This window comes from Bos mutus, chromosome 10 (assembly GCF_027580195.1).
Source record: "Bos mutus isolate GX-2022 chromosome 10, NWIPB_WYAK_1.1, whole genome shotgun sequence".
Lineage (NCBI taxonomy): Eukaryota > Metazoa > Chordata > Mammalia > Artiodactyla > Bovidae > Bos > Bos mutus.
In genome coordinates this window covers 57,101,456-57,126,434 of record NC_091626.1, presented here as the reverse complement: position 1 = coordinate 57,126,434, position 24,979 = coordinate 57,101,456, and the positions used below count along the sequence as shown (strand labels likewise).

At 38.5% G+C, this 24,979-nt stretch overlaps 1 protein-coding gene across 1 annotated transcript in view; it reads left to right on the top strand.

The window, feature by feature from the left end:
* Positions 1-24,979, top strand: part of ADAM10 (ADAM metallopeptidase domain 10) — a 143,405-nt gene that overhangs the window by 34,381 nt on the left and 84,045 nt on the right. Inside the window, exon 2 of the mRNA XM_070377989.1 lies at positions 3,715-3,865. Within this exon, the coding sequence (XP_070234090.1) occupies positions 3,715-3,865 (151 nt within the window). The remainder of the gene's footprint in view (positions 1-3,714; positions 3,866-24,979) is intronic.

Genomic DNA, 24,979 nt, shown 5'->3' with positions numbered 1-24,979 from the left:
ATCTTGTCCTCTGTCGTCCCCTTCTCCTCCTGCGTTCAGTCTTTTCCAGCATCAGGGTCTTTTCTCATGAGTCAACTCTTCCCATCAGGTGGCCAAAGAACTGGAGCTTCAGCTTGAGAATCAGTCCTTCCAATGAATGAATATTCAGGACTGATTTCCTTTAAGATGAACTGGTTTGACCTCTTTGCAGTCCAGTGGACTCTCAAGAGTCTTCTCTAACACTACAGCTCAAAAGCATCAATTGTTTGGCACTCAGCCTTCTTTATGGTCCAACTCTCACATCCATACATGACTACCGGAAAAACCATAACTTTGACTCGACAGACCTTTGTTGGCATAGTAATGTCTCTGCTTTTTAATACGCTGTCTAGGTTTGTCATAGCTTTTCTTTCAAAGAGCAAGCGTCTTTTAATTTCATGGTTGCAGTCACCATCTGCAGTGATTTTGGAGCCCCCAAAAATAAAGTCTGTCACTGTTTGCATTGTTTCCCCATCTATTTGCCATGACGTGATAGGACCAGATGCCATGATCTTCGTTTTTTGAATGTTGAGTTTTAAGCCAGCTTTTTCACTCTCTCTCACTTTCATCAAGAGGCTCTTTAGTTCCTCTTTGCTTTCTGCCATAAGGGTGGTGTCATCTGCATATCTGAGGTTATTGATGTTTCTCTCTGCAATCTTTATTCCAGCCTGTGCTTCATCCAGCCCGGCATTTCGCATGATGTACTCTGCATGTAAGTTAAATAAGCAGGGTGACAGTATAGGGTCTTGACATATTCCTTTCCCAATTTGGAACCAGTCTGTTGTTCCATGCCCAGTTCTAACTGTTGTTACTTCTTGACCTGCATACAGTTTTCGCAGGAGGCAAGTCAGGTGGTATGGTATTCCCATCTCTTGAAGAATTTTCCACAGTGTTGTGATCCCCACAGTCAAAGGCTTTAGCATAGTGCATGAAACAGAAGTAGATGTTTTTCTGGAATTCTTTTGTGTTTTCAATGATCCAGCAGATGTTAGCAATTTGATCTCTGGTTCCTCTGCCTTTTCGAAATCCAGTTTGAACATCTGGAAGTTCTCGGTTCACATGCTGTTGAAGACTAGCTTGAAGAATTTTGAGCATTGCTTTGCTAGTGTGTGAGATGAGTGTAACTGTGAAGTAGTTTGAACATTCTTTGGCATTGCCTTTCTTTGGGATGGGAGTGAAAACTTAAATCAATGGTCTTCACTAAAAAAAACAGAGCGATTTTACTTAAAGTAAGTGGAAGGAAAGAAATAGAGATCAAGTTGAAAATTAAAAAATAGGAAGCAGAAAAATAATGAAGGAAAATAAAAGGAAATAAAAGTTGGTTCTTGAGAAGATCAGTCAAATCAATAATTCTCTAGCTATCTTGATTAGGACCCAAAGAGAGAAGATATAGATTACTGATATCTGGAATGAGGGAGGTAACATTACTATAGATTCAGAAGATATTAAAAAGCATAATAAGGGAATATTATGAACAGCTTTATTTCCATAACTTAAAAACTTAGGTGAAATGGACAAATTCTTAGCAAAGGGTCAGTCAAGGAATGGATAACCAGAATAGCTGTTTATGTATAAAGTTGATGTCATTAATAACCTTTCACAAAGAAAACTCCAGGCTAAGATGGCTTCACTGGTGAATTCTATCAAACATTTAAGGAGGAAATAATACCAGTTCCACATAAATTTGTCCAGAAAATTGAAGAAGAGGTAATATTTTCAAAATGTTTTTTTATATTGATACTAATACTTGACAAAGTCCAAGAAAACTACAGACTAGTGTCTCTCATGAACATACATAATAAAAATTCTAAACAAAATTTATCAAATCTAACAATATTATAAAACACAATATACTGTAGTCAAATTGGATTTATTTTGGTAATGCAAGGGTGGTTTAACATTAGAAAATCAACAGTTTTTTAAAAAATTGAAGTATAACTGATTTACAATGTTTTGTTAATTATAGCTGTACAGCATAGTGATTCAATTATACATATATATATGCAGTCTTTTTAAAAAATTATTTCCCATGTTTATCATAGGATATTGAGTAGAGTTCCTTATACTATACAGCAGGACCTTGTTTATCTCAGTATATAATGGTTGGCCTCTGCTCCCCTCAGCGCCCACTTAATCCTTTCCCTTCCCTCCCCACCCTTGCAGTCTCAAGTCTGTTCTCTGTGTCTGTGAGTTTGTCCACATGTAAGTGGTATCATATGGTATTTGTCTTTCTTTTTCTGACTTAACTTCACCTACTATGATATTCTATAGTTCTATCCATGTTGCTCCAAATGGCATTATTTTACTCTCTTTTATAGCTAAGTCACATTCCATTGTATATACGTACCACAGCTTTATTCATTTATCTGTTGAGGGACGTTTAAGTTGTTTCCATGTCCGTGTTCACTGTTGTGAATAGTGCTGCTGTGAATATAGGTGCACATGTATATTCCTGAATTATAGTTTTGAACAGATATATGTCCAGGAGTAAGATTGCTGGATCATATGGAAATTCTAGTTTTAGTTTTTGAGGAATCTCCATACTATTCTCCGTATCTGCTGCATCAACTAACATTCCTACTGACAGTGTAGGCGAGTTCCCTCTTCTTTAGCATTTGTTATTTGTAGACCTTAAAATTTTTTTTGTATATTATTTGTTTTTGGTTTCACTTGGTATTCTCTGCCTCATGTGGGTTTTTTCTAGTGGTGGGAAAGTGGGGGCTGCCCTTTGTTGTGATACCAGGGCTTCTCATTGCTGTGACTTGTCTTGTTAGCACAGGCTCAAAGATATGCGGGCTCAGTAGCTGTGTTACACAGGCTCAGGGGCCCTAGACACAGGCTCAGTAGTTGTGTTACACAGGCTTAGTTGCTCTGCAGCACGTGGAGTCTTCCCAGACCGAGGATCAAAGTTGTGTCCCCTGCATTGGCAGGCAGATTCTTCACCTGCTGAGCCATCAGGGAAGTCCCAATAATTAGTGATGTTGAACATCTTTCCATGTGTCTGTTGGCCATCTGTACGTCTTTGGAGCAATGTCTGTTTAGTTCTTCTGCCCATGAGAATAAGTCAGTTTGATTTCACATATTAATAAACTAAAAAGAAAAAAACAGTCATCTTTTAAAAAAATTATTTACTTATTTTTATTGCAATATAGTTGATTTACAAGGTTGTGTTAGTTTCAGGTGTATGTCAAAGTGATTCATTTATTCATAAATATATGTATATATATTTCAAATTCTTTTCCCATATAGGAATAGTTCCTAGTGCTATAGAGTAGGTCTTTATTGATTATCTATTGTAAGCATCTTAATAGATGTAGACAAAGATCAACATCTCTTCCTGAGTATAAAACTTCCTCAGCTTGATTAAGGACATCCTAGACAAACCTATGGCTAACATCAAACCTTGTGTGTGGTTAAAATTCCCATTATAATAAGCTTTTAGGGACTTTTCTGGTGATCCAGTGGTTAAGACTCTGCTTCCACTTGCAGGAAGCACGGGGTTGATCCCTGGTCAGGAAACTAGGATCCCATATGCTGTATGATGTGACCACAAACAAACAAAAATTAACAACTGTTTATGAAAATAAAGTATTAAGATTGGTGAAACAGTTGTTTAACACAGAATAATTGTGAAATCATTTTAGAATTAGAATAAACCATAAGAAGATATTAATTCAAACTGTTTATTTTTTGTAGGTCAGTATGGAAATCCTTTAAATAAATACATTAGACATTATGAAGGATTATCATATGATGTGGATTCATTACACCAAAAACACCAGCGTGCCAAAAGAGCAGTATCACATGAGGACCAGTTTTTACGGCTAGATTTTCATGCTCATGGAAGGTAAGTAAATTTATTGCTGATTATGTCTGAAGTTCCAGTGTATTCAATGTATGTTAAGAGAGGAAATTTATACCTTTCATTTTCCTTCTCTAATGGAAAGGTCCCCATTTGTAAATTCAACCTACACTGGAATTTGGTGTGTACATTAGAAACGGTTTTCTTTTAAAACAAATTGGCCTTTTATATTGTTAAGGAAACAATCAACATTTAAGTGTTTTTAAGTTCATGAATCAGATCCTCAGTTGTATTATTAGAGGATATGTCTTTAAAGAAGAGTCTGTGTTTGTGATTTCCAACTATTTTTTATGTGTTTTATGGCCTATATGTCTATTCCGTGGTGCCAACAGTGAAGGTAGCTGGTTGTAGGCCATTGAATGTCATTTAATTTCTCATTAACTCAATTTTATCAGCTCTAAAATGACAACTTGTAGACAGATGACCTACTGTACTGCTTAATTCTCAGTATCGTTAAGGAATAAAGAGCAAGGGAGCCAAGGGAGAGAGGTAAAAATCACAATTATTTAGTGCTGTTGTGTTCCACGTACAAGGACATAGATGCTTTATATGTATTTTCTTATTTACTCTCTCAACATCCAAACAAGGTAAATCGTTTTATATCCAAGGAAACTTAAGACTCAGAGAAAATAGCTTCTTTAAAGTTATGTAGGACAGGGAGGTCTGTGCTGTGATTCACAGGGTTGCAAAGAGTCGGACATGACTGAGCAACTGAACTGAACTGAACTGAACTGAAAGTTATGTAGCACAGGGACTTCCCTGGTCCAGCAACTACAATCCCGTGTGCCGTATAGTGTGGCCAAAAAACAAGTTAATAGCACAGATTTGACCCAGACCTGGCTGACTCAAAACCCTGTATTTTTTTCTTTGACTGCTCAGTCGTGTCCCACTCTGTGCGATCCCATGAACCGCAGCACGCCAGGCCTCCCTGTCCATCACCAACTCCCGGAGTTTACCCAAACTCATGTCCATCAAGTCAGTGATGCTATCTAACCATCTCATCCTCTCATCCCTTCTCCTCCTGCCTTCAATCTTTCCCAACATCAGGGTCTTTTAAATGAGTCCACTCTTCGCATCAGGTGGCCAAAATATTGGAGTATCAGTTTCAACATCAGTCCTTCCAATGAACACCCAGCACTGATCTCCTTCAGAATGGACTGGTTGGATCTCCTTGCAGTGCAAGGGACTCTCAAGAGTCTTCTCCAACACCACATTTCAAATGCATCAATTCTTCGGTGCTCAGCTTTCCTTATAGTCCAACTCTCACATCCATACATGACGACTGGAAAAACCATAGCCTTGACTAGACGGACCTTTGTTGGCAAAGTAATGTCTCTGCTTTTTAATATGCTGTCTATATTGGTCATAACTTTCCTTCCAAGGAGTAATCGTCTTTTAATTTCATGGCTGCAGTCACCATCTGTAGTGATTTTGGAGCCCCCCCAAAATAAAGTCTGAAACTGTTTGCACTGTTGCCCCATGTATTTGCCATGAAGTGATGGGACCGGATGCCATAATCTCAGTTTTCTGAGTATTGAGCCTTAAGCCAACTTTTTCACTCTCCTCTTTCGCTTTCATTAACAGGCTCTTTAGTTCTTCATCACTTTCTGCCATAAGGGTGGTGTCATCTGCATATCTGAGGTGATTGATATTTCTCCCGGCAATCTTGATTGCAGCTTGTGCTTCTTCCAGCCCAGTGTTTCTACTGATGTATTCTGCATATAAGTTAAATAAGCAGGGTGACAGTATACAGCCTTGACAGGAGTACCTAAGTACTTTTTGTATCTAAATACAAAATCTTAAAGTATTCTTTGGTAGACACTCTGCTTTGCCCGCTATAATGAATAAACCTGTCCTTTTGTACTTTTTCTACAGGTGTGACCCTGATTTATTATTCACCTCCTAATAGGTTTCCCAGCTTCCATTTCATTTATCCTTAAAACTATTCTAAGTACTGCTACAAGATGACTTTTCCTTAAATGCTTCCTTTTTCATGTCAACTCACTGCTCTAGAGTCTTTAATTAATGATTGTTAGCCAGATTTCCTAGCTTGGTTATCAAGATTCTTTGTTCAGTTCACTTCAGTTTAGTTTAGTCACTCAGTTGTGTCCGACTCTTCGTGACCTCATGGACTACATGTGAGCACTACAGCACTCCAGGCTTCCCTGTCCATCACCAACTCCTGGAGTTTAACCGGTCTCATCTCCACTGAGTTGGTGATGGCATCCAGCCATCTCATCCTCTGTTATCCCCTTCTCCTCCTGCCTTCAGTCTTTCCCATCATCAGGGTCTTTTCAAATGAGTCTGCTCTTCGCATCAGGTGGCCAAAGTATTGGAGTTTCAGGTGCAACATCAATCCTTCCAATGAGCACTAAGGACTGATCTCCTTCAGAATGGACTGGTTGGATCTCCTTGCAGTCCCAGGAACTCTCAAGGGTCTTTTCCAACACCACAGTTCAAAAGCATCAATTCTTCAGCGTTCAGCTTTCTTTATAGTTCAACTCTCACATCCATACATGACTACTGGAAAAACAACCAATAGCCTTGACGAGACAGACCTTAGTTAGCAAAGTAATGTCTCTGCTTTTTAATATGCTGTCTAGGTTGGTCATAACTTTCCTTCCTAAAGGAAGGAAACTAAACTAAACTAAACTGAAGTGAACTGAACAAAGAATCTTGATAACCAAGCTAGGAAATCTGGCTAACAATCATTAATTAAAGACTCTAGAGCAGTGAGCTGACATGAAAAAGGAAGCATTTAAGGAAAAGTCATCTTGTAGTAGTACTTAGAATAGTTTTGAGGATAAATGAAATGGAAGCTGGGAAACCTATTAGGAAGTGAATAATAAATCACAGTCACACCTGTAGAAGGAGTAAGTGTCTTTGAATTTCATGGCTGCAGTCACCATTGCAGTGATTTTGGAGCCTCCCAAAATAAAGTCTTCACTGTTTTCATGGTTTCCCCCTGCATATGCCATGCAGTGATGGCACTGGATGCCATGATCTTAAGTTTTCTGAATGTTCAGCTTTAAGCCAACTTTTTCACTCTCCTCTTTCACTTTCATTGAGCGGCTCCTTAGTTCTTCTTCACTTTCTGCCATAAGGGTGGTGTCATCTGCATATCTGAGGTGATTGATATTTCTCACGGCAATCTTGATTCCAGCTTGTGCTTCTTCCAGCCCAGCGTTTCTCATGATGTATAATCTGCATATAAGTTAAATAAGCAGGGTGACAATATACAGCCTTGACATACTCCTTCTCCTTTTGAAACCAGTCTGTTGTTCCATGTCCAGTTCTAACTCTTGCTTCCTGACCAGCATAGAGGTTCCTCAAGAGGCAGGTCAGGTGGTCTGGTATGCCCATCTCTTTCAGAATTTTCCACAGTTTATTGTGATCCACACAGTCAAAGGCTTTGGCATAGTCAATAAAGCAGAAATAGATGTTTTTCTGGAACTCTCTTGCTTTTTCCATGATCCAGCGGATGTTGGCAATTTGGTCTCTGGTTCCTCTGCCTTTTCTAAACCCAGCTTGAACATCTGGAAATTCATGGTTCATGTATTGCTGAAGCCTGGCTTGGGGAATTTTGAGCATTACTTTACTTGCGTGTGAGATGAGTGCAATTGTGCGGTAGTTTGAGCATTCTTTGGCATTGCCATTCTTTGGGATTGGAATGAAAACTGACCTTTTCCAGTCCTTTGGCCACTGCTGAGTTTTCCAGATTTGCTGGCATATTGAGTGCACACTTTGACAGCACCACCTTTCAGGATTTGAAATAGCTCATTTGGAATTCCATCACCTCCACATGCTTTGTTCGCAGTGATGCTTTCTCAGGCCCACTTGACTTCACATTCCAGGATGTCTGGCTCTAGGTGAGTGATCACACCACCGTGATTATCTGGGTCATTAAGATCTTTTTTGTACAGTTCTGTATATTCTTGCCACCTCTTCTCTTAATATCTTCTGCTTGTGTTCAGTCCATACTATTTCTATACTTTATTGAGCCCATCTTTGCATGAAATGTTCCCTTGGTATCTCTGATTTTCTTGAAGAGATCTCTGGTCTTTGCCATTTTATTGTTTTCCTGTACTTCTTTGCACTGATCACTGAGGAAGGCTTTCTTATCTCTCCTTGCTGTTCTTTGGAACTCTGCATTCAGATGGGTGTATCTTGGTATATCTTTCCTTTTCTCCTTCGCTTTTCGATTCTCTTATTTTTATAGCTATTTGTAAGGCCTCCTCAGACAGCCATTTTGCCTTTTTGCATTTCTTTTTCTTGTGGGGTGGTCTTGATCCCTGTCTCCTGTATAACGTCACAAACCTCTGTCCATAGTTTATCAGGCACTGTGTCTATTAGATCTGTTCCCTTAAATCTATTTCTCACTTCCACTGTATAATAGTAAGGGATTTGATTTTGGTCATACCTGAATGGTCTAGTGGTTTTCCCTACTTTCTTCAATTTAAGTCTGAATTTGGCAATAAGAAGTTCATGATCTGAGCCACAGTCAACTCCCGGTCTTGTTTTCACTGACTGTATAGAGCTTCTCCATCTTTGGCTGCAAAGAATATAATCAGTCTGATTTTGGTGTTGACCATCTGATGATATCCATGTGTAGAGTCTTCTCTTGTGTTGTCGGAAGAGGGTGCTTGGTATGACCATTGCGTTCTGTTGGCAAAACTCTATTAGCCTTTGCCCCGCTTCATTCTGGGGCCAAATTTGCCTGTTACTCCAGGTGTTTCTTGACTTCCTACTTTTGCATTCCAGTCCCCTGTAATGAAAAGGACTTTTTTTGGGGGTGTTAGTTCTAAAAGGTCTTATAGGTCTTCATAGAACTTTTCAACTTCAGCTTCTTCAGCAGTACTGGTCAGGGCATAGACTTGGATTACCGTAATACTGAATGGTTTGCCTTGAAAACGAACAGAGATCATTCTGTCGTTTCGGAGAGTGCGTCCAAGTTCTGCATTTTGGACTCTTTTGTTGACTATGAAGGCTACTCCATTTCATCGAAGGGATTCTTGTCCACAGTAGTAGATATGATGGTCATCCGAGTTAAATTCACCCATTCCAGTCCATTTTAGTTTGCTGATTCCTACAATGTTGATGTTCTCTCTTGCCATCTCCTGTTTGACTGCTTCCAATTTGCCTTGATTCATGGACCTGACATTCCAGGTTCCTATGCAGTGTTGCTCTTTATAGCATCGGACCTTGTTTTCTATCCCCAGTCACATCCACGACTGGGTGTTGTTTTTGCTTTGGCTCTGTCGCTTCATTCTTTCTGGAGTTATTTCTCCACTGATATCCAGTAGCATATTGGGCACCTACCAACCTGGGGAGTTCATCTTTCAGTGTGCTTTTTCATACTGTTCATGGAGCTCTCAATGCAAGAATTCTGAAGTGGTTTGCCATTCTCTTCTCCAGTGGACCACATTTGTCAGACCTCTCCACCAAGACCCGTCTGTCTTTGTAAATTAATGCAATGATTCTTTGTAAAGTAATTCAACTCAATTCTAAACTTATTTTGTTCTACTTCCCAAAATCAAGTGTCTGTTTCATTCAGAGTGAGCTTCTCATTGCTGAGTATATCATGTATAGGTTTGTTCCCTGTGTTATTTATCTTAAATAAATTCTGATCATCTTTTAATGCACAATTCCAGTTCTGCTTCTCTCAAGCTTTATTTACACCTTACTCTGAACTTCTAAATTACTTATCTGTTCCATTCGCATTTGATTTGGTATCTCTTCATGTGTTTATTTTTCTGTAACTGTTTTCTTCCTCACAGGCAAGATACCTGCTACTATTTAGTATGTCCACTATTTGCCCTTATATTACAGGTACTCAAGAAAGATTTTAATGGATAGAAAAATAAGATTATAAGAAATGCTGTGATACTTAAAGTATTTTACAAATGGTAATAAATGGTTTACTTAATTTCCATATTACAAAGCAATGATCATTATAGAAAAAAGGACTTTCAAGTTACATGTCTACTTTGATTTCAAGGAGAAAAAAGTTCATTTTAGGATCTGAGCTTCGAAATAAAAATTTTGATTATGGCAATTCATATAAATTTTTATGAGCCTTAACCTCGGAGAAAATTTTAATTACCCATTCTTATTGGTATCATGAAATAGTAAGTGGTCATTAATCCTTCCTGTTTTTAGTGGCTATCTCAAAATAAATTTAATGCTATATTGGAAATATGTTGTGACTGCCAAAAGGAAAAGTAGAGATTCTAGGTGCCTTTGGTTTGGATGTCACAGTTCTATTACATTGCTAGATTTTTATTAGCTCCATGATATATTTCATATTGATATTTGCAAAACCAAATCTTAGATCCTTCTGTTTTTTTTTTAATTTGTGTTAGAGTAACTGAGAGGGAGCGTGCACGTACATGCTGTTATTTAGTTATCCTAATAGAAGCTGCAAGATGAACGTCAGTCATTGCATAAGAATAAAAGTGACACGGTGCTTTACAGATAGAATGCTGTTAGTGTTCACAGAAGAGGGAACTGACTGAGGAGGTCATAAAGAGCCTGGATCCAAGGAACCTCATTGTGTGTATAAGTGGTTATCTTAGGTGCTTTCAACAGACATCTAGTTGATTATATACATGAACTGTATTTTCTACAATAGATACAAATTGAGAAATTTGATTTTTTTGTCTGAATTATTATACTTGTATAGTCACAGTGTCTCAGAGCTTGTGCCCTTAAACATGGTTATTGCTACTACCTTCTAACATACTTTAGTTAAAAATGTGATGACCTGATAGTTTTCTCTTTTTCCTTGAAATAGACCTGTAAAAATGACCTCGATTAGTATACTTACAGATTTTCTACTAAGTCTCTTCTCCTACCCTACCATATGCAGAATGTTAGTTTGGGGTATAAGCAGAGCTTCTTAGGAGTGTGGGTATGTGAGTATGTGTGCATATGTTTCAGTATTTAAGTTATTTTTTGTTCTGTTTGTTTTCATGCCTAGGCACATGAACATACTTCTTTCAACCTGTCTTCCAAGTTTCCTCAAAAAGAAAGGGTGTACCCATGGCTAATTCATGTCAATGTATGGCAAAAACCACTGCAATATTGTAAAGTAATTAGCCTCCAATTAAAATAAATTAATTAAAAAATAAAAAAGAAACTTGTTCAATGATAAAAAAAAAAAAGGGTGTACCAAACCCCAGGTTTACAAATATCACTGAAGAAATGTCAAGGTTCTTTAAGCCTAAAGGCCATTTTTGACAATTCTATGAAAAAGCTTTTCCCTTTTCTTCCCCCTTGCAGTTTTATTGAGATTTAATTGACATGGGGGCTTCTCTGGTGGCTCAGTGAGAATTTGCTTGCAGTACAGGAGATGTGGGTTTGATCCCTGGGTCAGGAAGATACCCTGGAGGAAGGCATAGCAATCCACTACAGGATTCTTGCCTGGAGAATCAGAGGAGCTTGGTGGGCTATGGTCCACAGGGTTGCAGAGTTGGACATGACTGAAGTGACTGAGCACACACACACGCACTGTATAAATTTAAGGTGTATAGCATAATAGTTTGACTCATATACATCATGAAATTTCAGTTTTTCTTGTGTGTGTGTGTGTATGTATTTTTTGTACTAGATAGAGAAAGGAGGATTGTGGTAATTTGGAGACTGATTGGTGTTCCCCTGTCACCTGACATGTGTTGTCTAGTGATTTCTTTTGAGCCTTAGTTTGCTCATTAGTAAAACCTTGATGTTTGGATGAGATAATGTTTAAGGCTTCTTCTGCTTTAAAATTCTACAAAATATATTAGTAACACCAAAGTAATGAATTAAAAAAAAACAAAAAGCTCAAACACTATCTAGTCTGTAATAATTGCACTCATCTCACACGCTAGTAAAGTAATGCTCAAAATTCTCTAAGCCAGGCTTTAGCAATACGTGAACCATGAACTTCCAGATGTTCAAGCTGGGTTTAGAAAAGGCAGAGGAACCAGAGATCAAATTGCCAACATCCAGTGAATCATCAAAAAAGCAAGAGAGTTCCAGAAAAACATCTATTTCTGCTTTATTGACTGTGCCAAAGCCTTTGACTGTGTGGATCACAAGAAACTGTGGAAAATTCTGAAAGAGATGGGAATACCAGACCACCAGACCTGCCTCTTGAGAAATCTGTATCCTGGTCAGGAGGCAAGAGTTAGAACTGGACATGGAACAACAGACTGGTTCCAAACAGGAAAAGGAGTATGTCAAGGCTGTATATTGTCACCCTGCTTATTTAACTTATATGCAGATTATACATCATGAGAAATGCTGGGCTGGAAGAAGCACAAGCTGGAATCAAGATTACCAGGAAAACTATGAATCACCTCAGATGTGCAGATGACATCTCCCTTATGGCAGAAAGTGAAGAAGAACTAAAGAGCCTCTTGATGAAAGTGAAAGAGGAGAGTGAAAAAGCTGGCTTAAAGCTCAACATTCAGAAAAATAAGATTATGGCATCCGGTCCCATCACTTCATGGCAAATACTTGGGGAAACTGTGGAAACAGTGTCAGACTTTATTATTTTGGGCTCCAAAATCATTGCAGATAGTGATTGCAGCCATGAAATTGAAAGATGCTTACTCCTTGGAAGGAAAGTTATGACCAACCTAGACAGCATATTAAAAAGCAGAGACATTACTTTGCCAACAAAGGTCTGTCTAGTCAAGGCTATGGTTTTTTCTGGTAGTCATGTATGGATGTGAGAATTGGACTATCAAGAAAGCTGAGCGCTGAAGAATTGATGCTTTTGAACTGTGGTATTGGAGAAGAATCTTGAGAGTCCTTTGGATTGCAAGGAGATCCACCCAGTCCATCCTAAAGGAGATCAGTCCTTAGTGTTCATTGGAAGGATTGATGTTGAAGCTGAAAGTCCAAATCTTTGGCCACCTGATGCGAGAACTAACTCGTTTGAAAAGACCCTGGTGTTGGGAAAGATTGAAGGCAGGAGGACAAGGGGACGACAGAGGATGAGATGGCTGGATGGCATCACCTACTCAATGGAGATGAGTCTGGTTAAACTCCAGGAGTTGGTGATGGACAGGGAGGCCTGGTCTGCTGCAGTCCATGGGCTTGCAAAGAGCCAGACACGATTGAGCGACTGAACTGAACTGAGTCTGTAATAAACTATTTTTTGGCTCTTTGTTAAATTTTTTAGGTATGTAATCAATAAATCAAAACTTGTTTCTATCTAATATACATTTTGCATATAATATAAAAGATATCAAAATTTTATCTAATTGTGGTGAACCGTGAACTTCCTGATGTTCAAGCTGGTTTTAGAAAAGGCAGAGGAACCAGAGATCAAATTGCCAAAATCTGCTGGATCATAGAAAAAGCAAGAGAGTTCCAGAAAAACATCTATTTCTGCTTTATTGACTATGCCAAAGCCTTTGACTGTGTGGATCACAATAAACTGTGGAAAATTCTGAAAGAGATGGGAATACCAGACCATTTGATCTGCCTCTTGAGAAATGTGTATGTAGGTCAGGAAGCAACAGGTAGAACTGGACATGGAACAACAGACTGGTTCCAAATAGGAAAAGGAGTTCGTCAAGGCTGTATATTGTCACCCTGCTTATTTAACTTATATGCAGAGTACATCATGAAAAACGCTGGACTGGAAGAAACACAAGCTGGAATTAAGATTGCTGGGAGAAATATCAATAACCTCAGATATGCATATGACACCACCCTTATGGCAGAAAGTGAAGAGGAACTCAAAAGCCTCTTGATGAAAGTGAAAGTGGAGAGTGAAAAAGTTGGCTTAAAGCTCACCATTCAGAAAATGAAGATCATGGCATCCGGTCTCACCACTTCATGGGAAGTAGATGGGGAAACATTGTCAGACTTTATTTTTCTGGGCTCCAAAATCACTACAGACGGTGACTGCAGCCATGAAATTAAAGGACACTTACTCCTTGGAAGGAAAGTTATGACCAACCTAGATAGCATATTCAAAAGCAGAGACATTCCTTTGCCAGCAAAGGTTCGTCTAGTCAAGGCTATGGTTTTTCCTGTGGTCATGTATGGATGTGAGAGTTGGACTGTGAAGAAGGCTGAGCGCCGAAGAATGGATGCTTTTGAACTGTGGTGTTGGAGAAGACTCTTGAGAGTCCCTTGGACTGCAAGGAGTCCAGGGGAATCCAACCAGTCCAGTCTGAAGGAGATCAGTGCTGGGTGTTCTTTGGAAGGAATGATGCTAAAGCTGAAACTCCGGTACTTTGGCCACCTCATGCGAAGAGTTGACTCATTGGAAAAGACGCTGATGCTGGGAAGGATTGGGGGCAGGAGGAGAAGGGGACGACAGAGGATGAGATGGCTGGATGGCATCACTGACTCGATGGACATGAGTCTGAGTGAACTTTGGGAGTTGGTGATGGACAGGGTGGCCTGGTGTGCTGTGATTCATGGGGTTGCAAAGAGTCGGACATGACTGAGCGACTGATCTGATCTGATCTGAGTATAATATTTTAGAGTACTTATATAGTCTAAAACCAATAGTTTAAAAAAATAAAAAATAAAACCAATAGTTTTTTCTGGTTTTGACAATATAATTATTCCTGTAGCCTAAATTGTACATTTCCAAGCTGCTAAAAATAAACGGTCTGATACTTCTTGTGAAATTTTCTTTGGAGTTTGGGACTTAGGTTCTCACAACCTCTGATATATAAGGATGTCAAGAATGTGGTCCAGGTAACTTGTAAAAGGCATAGATATTCTTCATGACTGGAGTTGGGTTAGTCAGGTAGCATCTTAGACTTGATCTTTGACATATCATGAGTAGGGTAATAGAAACCCACGACCCTTTTAACTCTGTAGACAAACCAGCACACTTGAAGAGATAAGAATCTAGACAGTAGAAATGGATGCCAACTCATGAGAAACAGGATAAATTTGAGTTATGTAAAAATGCTGTTGTTATGGATATGGAAAAACAGAATTTTGAAAGGTTTTAAATTTAATCTATTAAAATCTATTCCACTTAAATCTCTTCCAGCAAAATTTGAGCAAGTTAGAGCAAAAGTTTTGAAGGGAAAATGGTACTTCTTTGGACCTACTTTACATCAGGTGCAGTGCCTTTTGGCACAGACTTCATTTCATACCACTGTGTCTCCGCAGTGGATTTTCTAAGATATCCTATTCTTTATGCTTACACAGATAGTAAAAGCTTAACAAATATATATTTTTAAAATTGTGAAGGCTACACTGGCTACTTGAGTTACTTACTAAAATAAGAGTAGGAAGAGCTTAGTTGTGTTCATGTAATTTTGTGTTGAAGAAGTTAAATTGAGAGCTGATGATTGCTCTGAACTTAGCTTCTTAGATAAGATTTTAACATGAAGCATTTTTATTTTACATGTTTTTAAGCACTAAGTAGGATTTATATAAAAGAGAAGATGAATTTTTTAAAAAACTTAAACTGAGCTTCCTTTCTTTTTGAAAAAGGAATGGAAATAAGAGTGTAAAAGTGTTTTTCTGACTATTTTCAATTCTTTGGAAAGTTGATCTAAAACAGGCTTGTATCTGATAGCATATTGAATGTCAGAGTTTCTAGAGTAGGTGACCTAGACACGTAAATGTCAGAAATTAAGTATATGCCTAGTAGGAAAGTCCATCCATCATTCTTCAATTACAATCCTCAGTTGTAAGTTATATTTCACACTAGAATTTTGGATTTGCAGTGTGCTCTTTTTGTGAAATAAGCTCCCCAACTCAGACTAAATTCAGATTCATAGGCAGCTTTGTTTTTTTCTGTTCTTTAAGTGACTAAGCCCTCTCTAAGTTGTTGTGCTGTCTCTTAAAAGTATAGCAAGGATTTTGTATGACTAATGTTTATCCGATTTCACTATACCTGATTAATATAACCGTGTTGAATGGATATGTTTAGTTTATTGGTAATATTATGCCTGCTTGGTTGTTTTATTAAGCATCAGTGAAATCTTGTAAGTAATGTAATATTTTAAAACATTAAATAGGTTTTAAAAATCTTTGATAATCACATATACACTTCCTATTTGAAGTAGCTTCTGGACACCAAGATTCCTCACTTGGTTGTATTATAACCTCTTCAACTTTTTTTCTGCTTTTTAGATGGACATGTATTTCTGATACTTGTTCGTAGGGATAAACTTGAATTGTTGTGTGCATCTCTGAAATTTTCTCAAGTCCTAGTCACTTTGTACTGCTAAGTCACTTCAGTCGTGTCCGAGTCTGTGTGACCCCATAGACGGCAGCCCACCAGGCTCCCCCATCCCTGGGATTCTCCAGGCAAGAACACTGGAGTGGGTTGCCATTTCCTTCTCCAATGCATGAAAGTGAAAAGTGAAAGGGAAGTTGTTCAGTCATATCTGAGTCTTAGTGACCCCATGAACTGCAGCCTACCAGGCTCCTCCATCCATGGGATATTCCAGGCAAGAGTAGTGGAGTGGGGTGCCATTGCCTTCTCCAGTCACTTTGTACTAGTTAGGTTCTAAAATAGTCTGTACTGGGAGAATAATGCTGAAACAACAAATCAAATATAAACACAAAGTCTAGCATATCAGGAATCTTAAATCTTAGACAAATAATTGTGTTATGTGTAGTAGTACTTGTCTTTTTCTTTTTTTAAAACCTAAATCACAAATTCTGTTAAATGGAATTTTGATTCTTGGATTGAATGAACAAATGTATATTTCCTTTATTTTTATTTAAGCTACAAGAGATGTTTCTCTAGTTTTTGTATGCCATGATTTACTAAGTCCACTTGTATGTTTTATTTCAATCCTTGCATTGTTTGACGCATTTATTAAGCATCCAGTGTATTTCAGGTGCTTTTGTTTACTTGTACTTTAGTTTTGGTTGTGCTGCACGGCTTGCAGGAACTTAGTTCCCCAGCCAGAGGTTGAACCTGAGCCCCTGGCAGTGGAATTGTGGAGTTCTCACCACTAGATTGCCAGGGAATTCCCTTTCAGGCACTTTTAGTAGCTGCTAGGAATGGAGAAGCTGAACAAGAGAAGTTCTTACTGTTCAGGATTTTATGGACTCAAGAAAAATAGAGGTATTATATTAGGAATAATAGCTGTGGTAAATGTTAAGAATGTTTTAAAAGATTGCTGTGGGAGCATAGGGGAATACCATCTTGTCTGGGGGTCAGGGAAGGCCACTGGTCTTAGAAAATGACTTTAAATGGATCCGGGAAAGATGACAAAGAAGGAGGTGATTAGACAGAGGATATTTCCTCTATTGCATGTGTGAAGATACTGAGATGAAGGAATTTCAGTATGGCTGGTTCCTAAGATGTGAGGGAGAATGGTTTCTAATTAGGCTGACGTAAGCAGGAGCCAGATCTTTGAGAGTGTATGTAAGTCATGGTGATAGTTTTTTTACTTAACCGTGGAACATTTTTAATGGTAAGTAACTTTATGAGGTAAAAAAAGTCTGGTCTGGCTGCAGATGAAGAATAGTTTGGAAAGGAGTAACGTTAAAGGGATTAAGACATCCTCATGAGAAGTGGTCATGTATGGATGTGAGAGTTGGATTGTGAAGAAAGGTGAGTGCTGAAGAATTGATGCTTTTGAACTGTGGTGTCGGAGAAGACTCTTGAGAGTCCCTTGGACTGCAAGGAGATCCAACTAGCCCATCCTAAAAGAGATCAGTCCTGGGTGTTCATTGGAAGGACTGATCTGAAGCTGAAACTCCAATACTTTGGCCACCTCATGCGAAGAGTTGACTTATTGGAAAAGACCCTGATGCTGGGAGGGATTGGGGGCAGGAGGAGAAGGGGACGACAGAGAATGAGATGGCTGGATGGCATCACCGACTCGATGGACATGAGTTTGAGTAAGCTCCGGGAGTTGGTAATGGACAGAGAGTTCATCGTTCATGGGATCGTAAAGAGTCGGACACGACTGAGCGACTGAACTGAACATGAGAAGTGGTATCCTGGATTAGGATGGTACTAGAGATGATGAAGGAGAGTGGATAAATGTGAGAGATATTTTGAAGGTAGAATTTATTGGGCATAATTCATACATAGTGAGGTCCTAAGAGGAGTCGAGGATGACTTTTTCTAGTTTGAGCAAATGAGTGATTGCTGGAGCCATTTACTGAGATAGGATACGGGAACAGCTATAAGTTTTGAGGAGAAGTCAGAAGTTCAGTTTTGAACATGTTATGTGACGTTTATGAAGAGGGCCCAGTTGCTGAAGTGCTGCTGAATGCCAGTATTTTAAGTTGTAAGTGGAGGAGGGGGTGCAAAAACTGAAGAGTGGTAAGAAAAGTAGGAAACCTGAGAGCATAATACCTAGAAGCCAGGGAAAAGCGTTCAGAGGAAGGGAGTGGTTAATTGCTGCTTTTTGCTTTTGTCTTGCTAAACATTACCAGTATTCCTAGTCCACGTTAATAATCCTTTGAATTTCTCTAGTTTTGTTTGATCTCGCTGATCTAGTTATACAAAGTAATTCAAATTTGGGGACTTCATAGTCATGTATAAGGGTAAAGAAGTAACATTTTTTTGTTTGAATTTCTAATAATTTATGATAATAACCAGGGTATCTTTGGGCATTTTGGTTAAAAGAGCATATTGGGCCAGTATCTTTGAAAAACCATCTCTACTAATTCTGTGGTGATTGAATGCAAGGACCTGGTTAGTTTTTGAGTATAGCTTGGCTAGTTTTTCCCCAAATGTAAGAAATACAAACACATTTTAATTGTCCATAATAAAATTGTTCTGACACGACTCCTCCAGTTTTTTAATGTTTTGCTTTCAGCAGTAGCTTGCTCATATTTATTATTAAACTCAGTGAGCCTTTCACATTGTTTATCTTAGAGACTTCAGAGGTTGCTCTCTCCAACTTGGATGACATTTTGGAGACATGGTCAGTCATTCAGCTTCACTTGTATATATATTTAAGTCCCCAAATAGGAGATTTTAGTCATACTCTCTGTTAATGTTTAAAAATCTGTTTTTTTAAATCCTTTGCTACAAACATACATCTAGTCAAAGCTATGGTTCTTCCAGTAGTCATGTATGAATGTGAGAGTTGGACCATAGAAAAAGCTGAGCGCCAAAGAATTAATGCTTTTGAACTGTGATGGAGAAGATTCTTGAGAGTCCTTTGGACTGCAAGGAGATCCAACCAGTCCATCCTAAAGGAGATCAGTCCTTAGTGTTCTTTGAAAGGATTGATGTTGAAGCTGAAACTCCAATACTTTGGCCACTGGATGAGAAGAACTGACTCCTTGGAAAAGACCCTGATGTTGGGAAAGATTGAAGGCGGAGGAGAAGGAGATGTCAGAGGATGAGATGGCTGGATGGCATCACTGACTAGATGGACGTCAGTTTCAGCAAGCTCCTGGAGTTGGTGATGGACAGGGAGGCCTGGTGTGCTGCAGTCCATGGGGTCACAGAGTCGGACACGAGCATGAGTGGCTGAACTTAGAACTTACTTTCTCTCTTAGGCTTATTCTTATTTCTTGTTTTAACAAACTCCATGATGATAAGATGATGGTGTTGTCTTCTTAAGTTCTTGCTACTTCATCATCAACCAGTTATTCACAGTATATCAGTATTAAATCTCGAGTAGAAGTTCTCATCATTTTCTTTTGGAGGTTGATACTATCAGTAATGCAAAATCAAAAAGTTGTTAAACAGTTTGCTATTGCAGAATGGCAGTAGCTCTTTTTCATCAGAAACTTTATCTTAAGTGGGAGGAGGCTGAGGATAAGAATTCAGTGTAGAACCCACTTACCCAAATAAAAGGAGACCTGAACTGCTTGCATGGTTGCAGTTGAATGAGAAGAGCCCACGAGTGGGGCTTGGAGGAGGGGTTTGAATCTTCAGGCCACCCTGGATGTGGAAAGGTAACAAAGGCAGAAAAATGTGTATGGGAGTAGACTCCTTGAGGAGCATGGGGGAGGAGACGGCAAATTTTATCTTTTAAAAGGAGAGATTTGAGATAATGAGAATGTGCAGCAGGACGACAAGTCCCCTTCCTTCCTCTCACTTCCCACAACGGGCACAGGGAATATTGTAGTTTGAAGAAATATATTCATGGAGATGTTTTAGACAGCGTTTGTCACATAAAGAATTAACTTGCTGGCTGCCCAGGTCTTCATTAATTGAACAAAGATGTTCTGTGTGCTATATTCTATTTTCTTACCATATCTCCTCCCCTCCCCGCTCTATATACCACTTCAGCCCAAGTGATTTTTCTCTAACACGCAGTGTGTGTAGTTCTGCTGCTCACAGCTCTTTCCCACCTCCACTCCATAGCCACATGGCTCTTGAGCCTCCATTTCATTCAAATCTCTGCTCAAATGTCATCCATTCAGAGAAATCTTGCCTAGCACCGTTTGTAAAGTAGCACTTTCTTTCCTTCTTCCATTCTGTCCTTTTATCCTGCTTTGTTTTTCATCATAGCACTTACCACTACAAACTTCAGTTTTAGTTTCACGTTTATCTTCCTTGGTAATTCTTAAGGAATCTTATATGTTTATTTTTGCTTATTTGGGGCAATCTGTCTACCTCAGGACCATTAGTAAAGCCTGGAACTGTGTTTTTCAAACTATAGAGCCCTAGAATTTCTGTGGAGGATGCCTCAGGTTTGGCCCAATGGCGTACACCTGGGCTAACTGTTCTTTCCCTTTCTATCAACCTCTTATGTTTTATGCTTTTTCAGGGGGGTGGCTTCTTTAAGATAATTTGAAAAAGGACTTTTCTGTTTCAAAAAGTGTACTGTTTGACTTATAATAATATTTGCTATTAATACTGGCAGCATGTCTTACAAAAATAATTTGGATGCAGACTCTGTCAAGCATCTTTATGAAGAAGAAGGTGAATGTTACAGGGATAGAATACCTAGAAACGTCTATTTTCTAAGGAAGGCCTGTTAAGTCCTGTTTTATTTCTAGGAGTCATTCTCCAGGCCTGTGACAAACCTGTCCTGTTTAGACACAGTAGACCTCTCTGGGACTGCCACATCACTCTGGCATACTTGGAAGCAAAGCTTTTGCTCTCAGGTTTCTTTCCCCAGTTAACAAGGTACTTCATTAGCTGAGGCTTTTTTGTCCTATTAGGTTGGTACAAAAGTAATTGCGGTTTTGGACCATGACTTTTAAATCATTGTAACTAGGTTCAAACACATTTTTATTAATCAAAATAAGAACCATTACAATCAACACATTTTTGCCAACGAGAAGTAAGTTTGTTTATTCCTGTAGCGTGAAAATCCACGTCTTGGGATTTGACAATCTCTTGGAAAGCATTTTCTGCTTTCTGCTGTTTGTGGAAGCGTTTTCCCTGCAAAAGTTGTCAAGATGCTTGAAGAAGTGGTAGTGGATTGGTGAGAGATCAGGTGAATATGGTGGATGAGGCAAAACTTTGTAGCCCAATTTGTTCAACTTTTGAGATGTTGGTTGTGTGACGTGTTGGTCGGGCATTGTGGAGAAGAATTGGGCCCTTTCTGCTGACCAGTGCCGGCTGCAGGTGTTGCAGTTTTTGGTGTATCTCATCGATTTGCTGAGCATATTTCTCAGATGTGATGGTTTCATCAGGATTCAGAAAGCTGTAGTGGATCAGACTGGCAGCAGACCACCAGAGACCATGACCTTTTTTTCGTGCAAGTTTAGCTTTTAGAAGTGCTTTGGAGCTTTTGCTTGGTCCAGCTACTGAGCTGGTCATCACTGGTTGTTGTAAACAGTCTACTTTTTGTTGCACATCACAGTCTAATCAAGAAATGGTTTGTCGTTATTGTGTAGAATAAAAAAAGACAACACTTCAAAACTTTTTTGAGTTGCAGTCAGCTCATGTTGGAGAAGGAAATTGCTACCCACTCCAATATTCTTGCCTGGAAAATCCCATGGACAGAGGAGCCTGGTAGGCTAGTGGGGTTGCAAAGAGTCGGACACGACTGAGCAACTTCACTTTACTCATGAGGCACCCAGTGACCTAGCCTTTTCACCTTTCCAATTTGCTTCAAATGCCAAATGACCATAGGATGGTTGATGTTGAGTTCTTCGGCAGTTTCTCATGTAGCTGTAAGAGGATCATCTTCAGTGATGGCTCTCAGTTGGTGCTTGTCAGTTTCTGATGGCTGGCCACTATGTGCTTCATATTTGAGGCTCTAGTCTTCTTTGCAAAACTTCTTGAATCATCACTGCACTGTACGTTCATTAGCAGTTCCTGGGCCAAACGCTTGCTGATATTGCATGAGTTGTCTCTGCTGTTTTACGACCCATTTTGTACTGGATTTAAAAAATCGCTTGAATTTGCTTTTTGTCTAACATTTCTGTAATCTAAAATAAACATAAACAGCAAACAGTGAGTCATTAGCAGAAAAACATGAAGTGAGAAATGCCATTAAAATGATGTATAACATAACCACATTTATTTAAGAATGTATTCCAATATCAAACAGCAAAGTTTCACAGTAATGCAAAATCACAATTTTGCACCAGCCCTAATCCTATGACCAGTTCGAGGGATGCATCTTTAACTATTGCTGGTTTCTTCTGAGAGTCAGAGCCATATACTGTCTATAGCCTATAATCATGTGAGGGAAAAGACAACTTCTTTTTACTCTATAATCTTAACTGTTCTAATCTATAGAATGGTACCTCATTAGTATAGAAGGTATATGATCTAGAAACTAACAGAATCATACACTAACATAATTAATTTTGTTGTCCATACTGAAGGTGGTTCTCCTACTTCTAGTACTACTTAGATTCAGAGTGCTTTTTAAAGCCTCAGAGGGGAAAACCAGCTTTTATTATCACATGGTACAACTGCATTTTCAAAGCATGAAATTTTCAAAGCCAGAGATTTGGAAAATCCGTTTCATGTATTTTTTCAAATGACTGTCATTTGTTAGCTGATTTTGCCTGCCTATAATTTCACTCCATTCTTTATAACTTTACTATATGGCACTGTAGAAAGAATGATAATAGAACTACTGTAATCAGGATGAGATACAAAATACTATTGATCCATACAGTGAACACAGTGGTTAAATCTAAGAGTAGGAAAACATCCCCAGTGCAAATAGTGTTCCTTACACAGAGCATCTTCCACCTCAAAGGAAATCTAAAATTTATCTTTGGTGGCAGTGCAGTATATTATAATAACAAAAAAAGAACTAAACTTACTGAAAGAAGCATAGTAAAAGGGGACAGAGTTTAGCCTTGGTCTTAAGAGTGTCTCAGGCATTAATAATCAAAGGGTACTTTGTATGGTGGTGTACAGTAAAATTTTCAGTAAAATTCAGATAAGGTTATATCTTACTTGGATTTGTTCAGATTTTAAAAGGTAACTTGTTGGTGAAGATTTCTAATATCACATACATTAAGACCACTACAGCACTCAGCAAATATTAACTTGACTGCTTCTATCACATACTTGAGAGGCATTTGTGATACGGTCAAAAGGAAGATGCAGCAACCAAATACTAGACCTCTAGTCCTAATTCTAGTCTTGTGACCTGAGTCTCATAAAAACATTCATCATGCTTCCCTTGCAAGGTTACTGTGAGGATGAGGTGCAGTAATATGTGTGAAAGTGCTCTGAAACTACTTTATTTTTGTTGTTTAATCACGAAGTTGTGTCTTATTCTTTGTGACCCCATGGACTGTAGCCTGCCAAACTCTTCTGTCCATGGGATTTTCCAAGGCATGAATACTTGAGTGGGTTGCCATTTCTTTGTCCAGGGAATTTTCCCAACCCAGGAATCGAACCCATGTCTTCTGCATTGACAGTTGGATTCTTTACCATTGAGCCACCAAGGAAACCCTGAAACCTACATCAATTTGAGAACAATGTTATAATCTCATCATTATCACAATACTGCTATCTCAACCAGTAGTATCTCAACCAATATTCCAGGGGCTTTTACTACTGGGATGGGTATCTTTGCCCACACAATTTTATTTTATCCCTTAGTTTTTGGGAATACATGATTTTTGAAATTTTATTTTATGTTGGCAAAATAACATGTAACTTAAACGATTTTAACCATTTTTAATGGTTACAATTCAGTGGCGTTAGGTACATTCAAAGTGTTGTCAAACTATCACTGCTGTTCATTTCCAGAGCTTTTTGATTATACCAAACAGAAACTGTGTACCCATTAAACAATAGCTCTGTATTCTGACCTACCAGCCCTTGGTAACCTCTGTTCTACTTTCTGTCCCTAGGAAGTTGCCTATTCTACGTACCTCATAACTGGGGTCATATGATACATGACCTTCTGCATCTGGCTCATTTCACCTAGCATAGTGTTTCCAAGGTTCATCCGTGTTGTATCATGTATCAGAATTCCATTCCTTTTTAAAGCTAAATAATCCACTATATGTTTATTCTACTCATACATACATCTTGAAATCCATATGTTGGTGGACATTAGGGTTGTTTCCATCTTTTGGCTATTACGAATAATGCCATAAACATTGGTGTACATGAGTCCCTGATTTCCGGTCCTTAGGGTGTATACCTAGAAGTAGAATTTCTGGATAATACAGTAGTTCTCTGTTTAACTTTTTGAGGAACCACCAAACTGTTTTCCCAAAATGCAGTGAATTTTTTTTTTAAGGCAGTGTTCACTGTAATTTTTCTTACCCTTGAGTCAAAAGTTTAAGCTCCTGCTTATAATGGTTTTAAGGTATAACAGTTTTGCTAAATAATAAACAAATCCTGAATGACAAACAGATTAAGCTCATGGACTTTTACTGTTTAGTCTGTTTAACGAAGATGCTCTTTTAGAAGTGCTATTTATATAGTAAATTAAAAGTACATAAATGAATATAAATGAATGATTTTCAAATCATTATGATCCTTTAAAAAACAGTGTGTATATTTATACTTGTATATATGATCAAGGATTTCCTGTCTGTTAGTTGATGAAAGCAACTTTATGAAAAGGATGTGGAATAAGAATTCAGGCAGGATTCCTATTTGTTTAGGATTGTTTTTTTAACTGTGGAATTCCCATTTAGAAGATCTTTGGCTTTGTTGATTGCTTGCTACAATGGATTAGAACCTTAAGGTTCTAAGGATATCTTTCCTAGCCTACAGTCATTGTCACAGTACTTGGGAAGCCCTAGGAGATATTT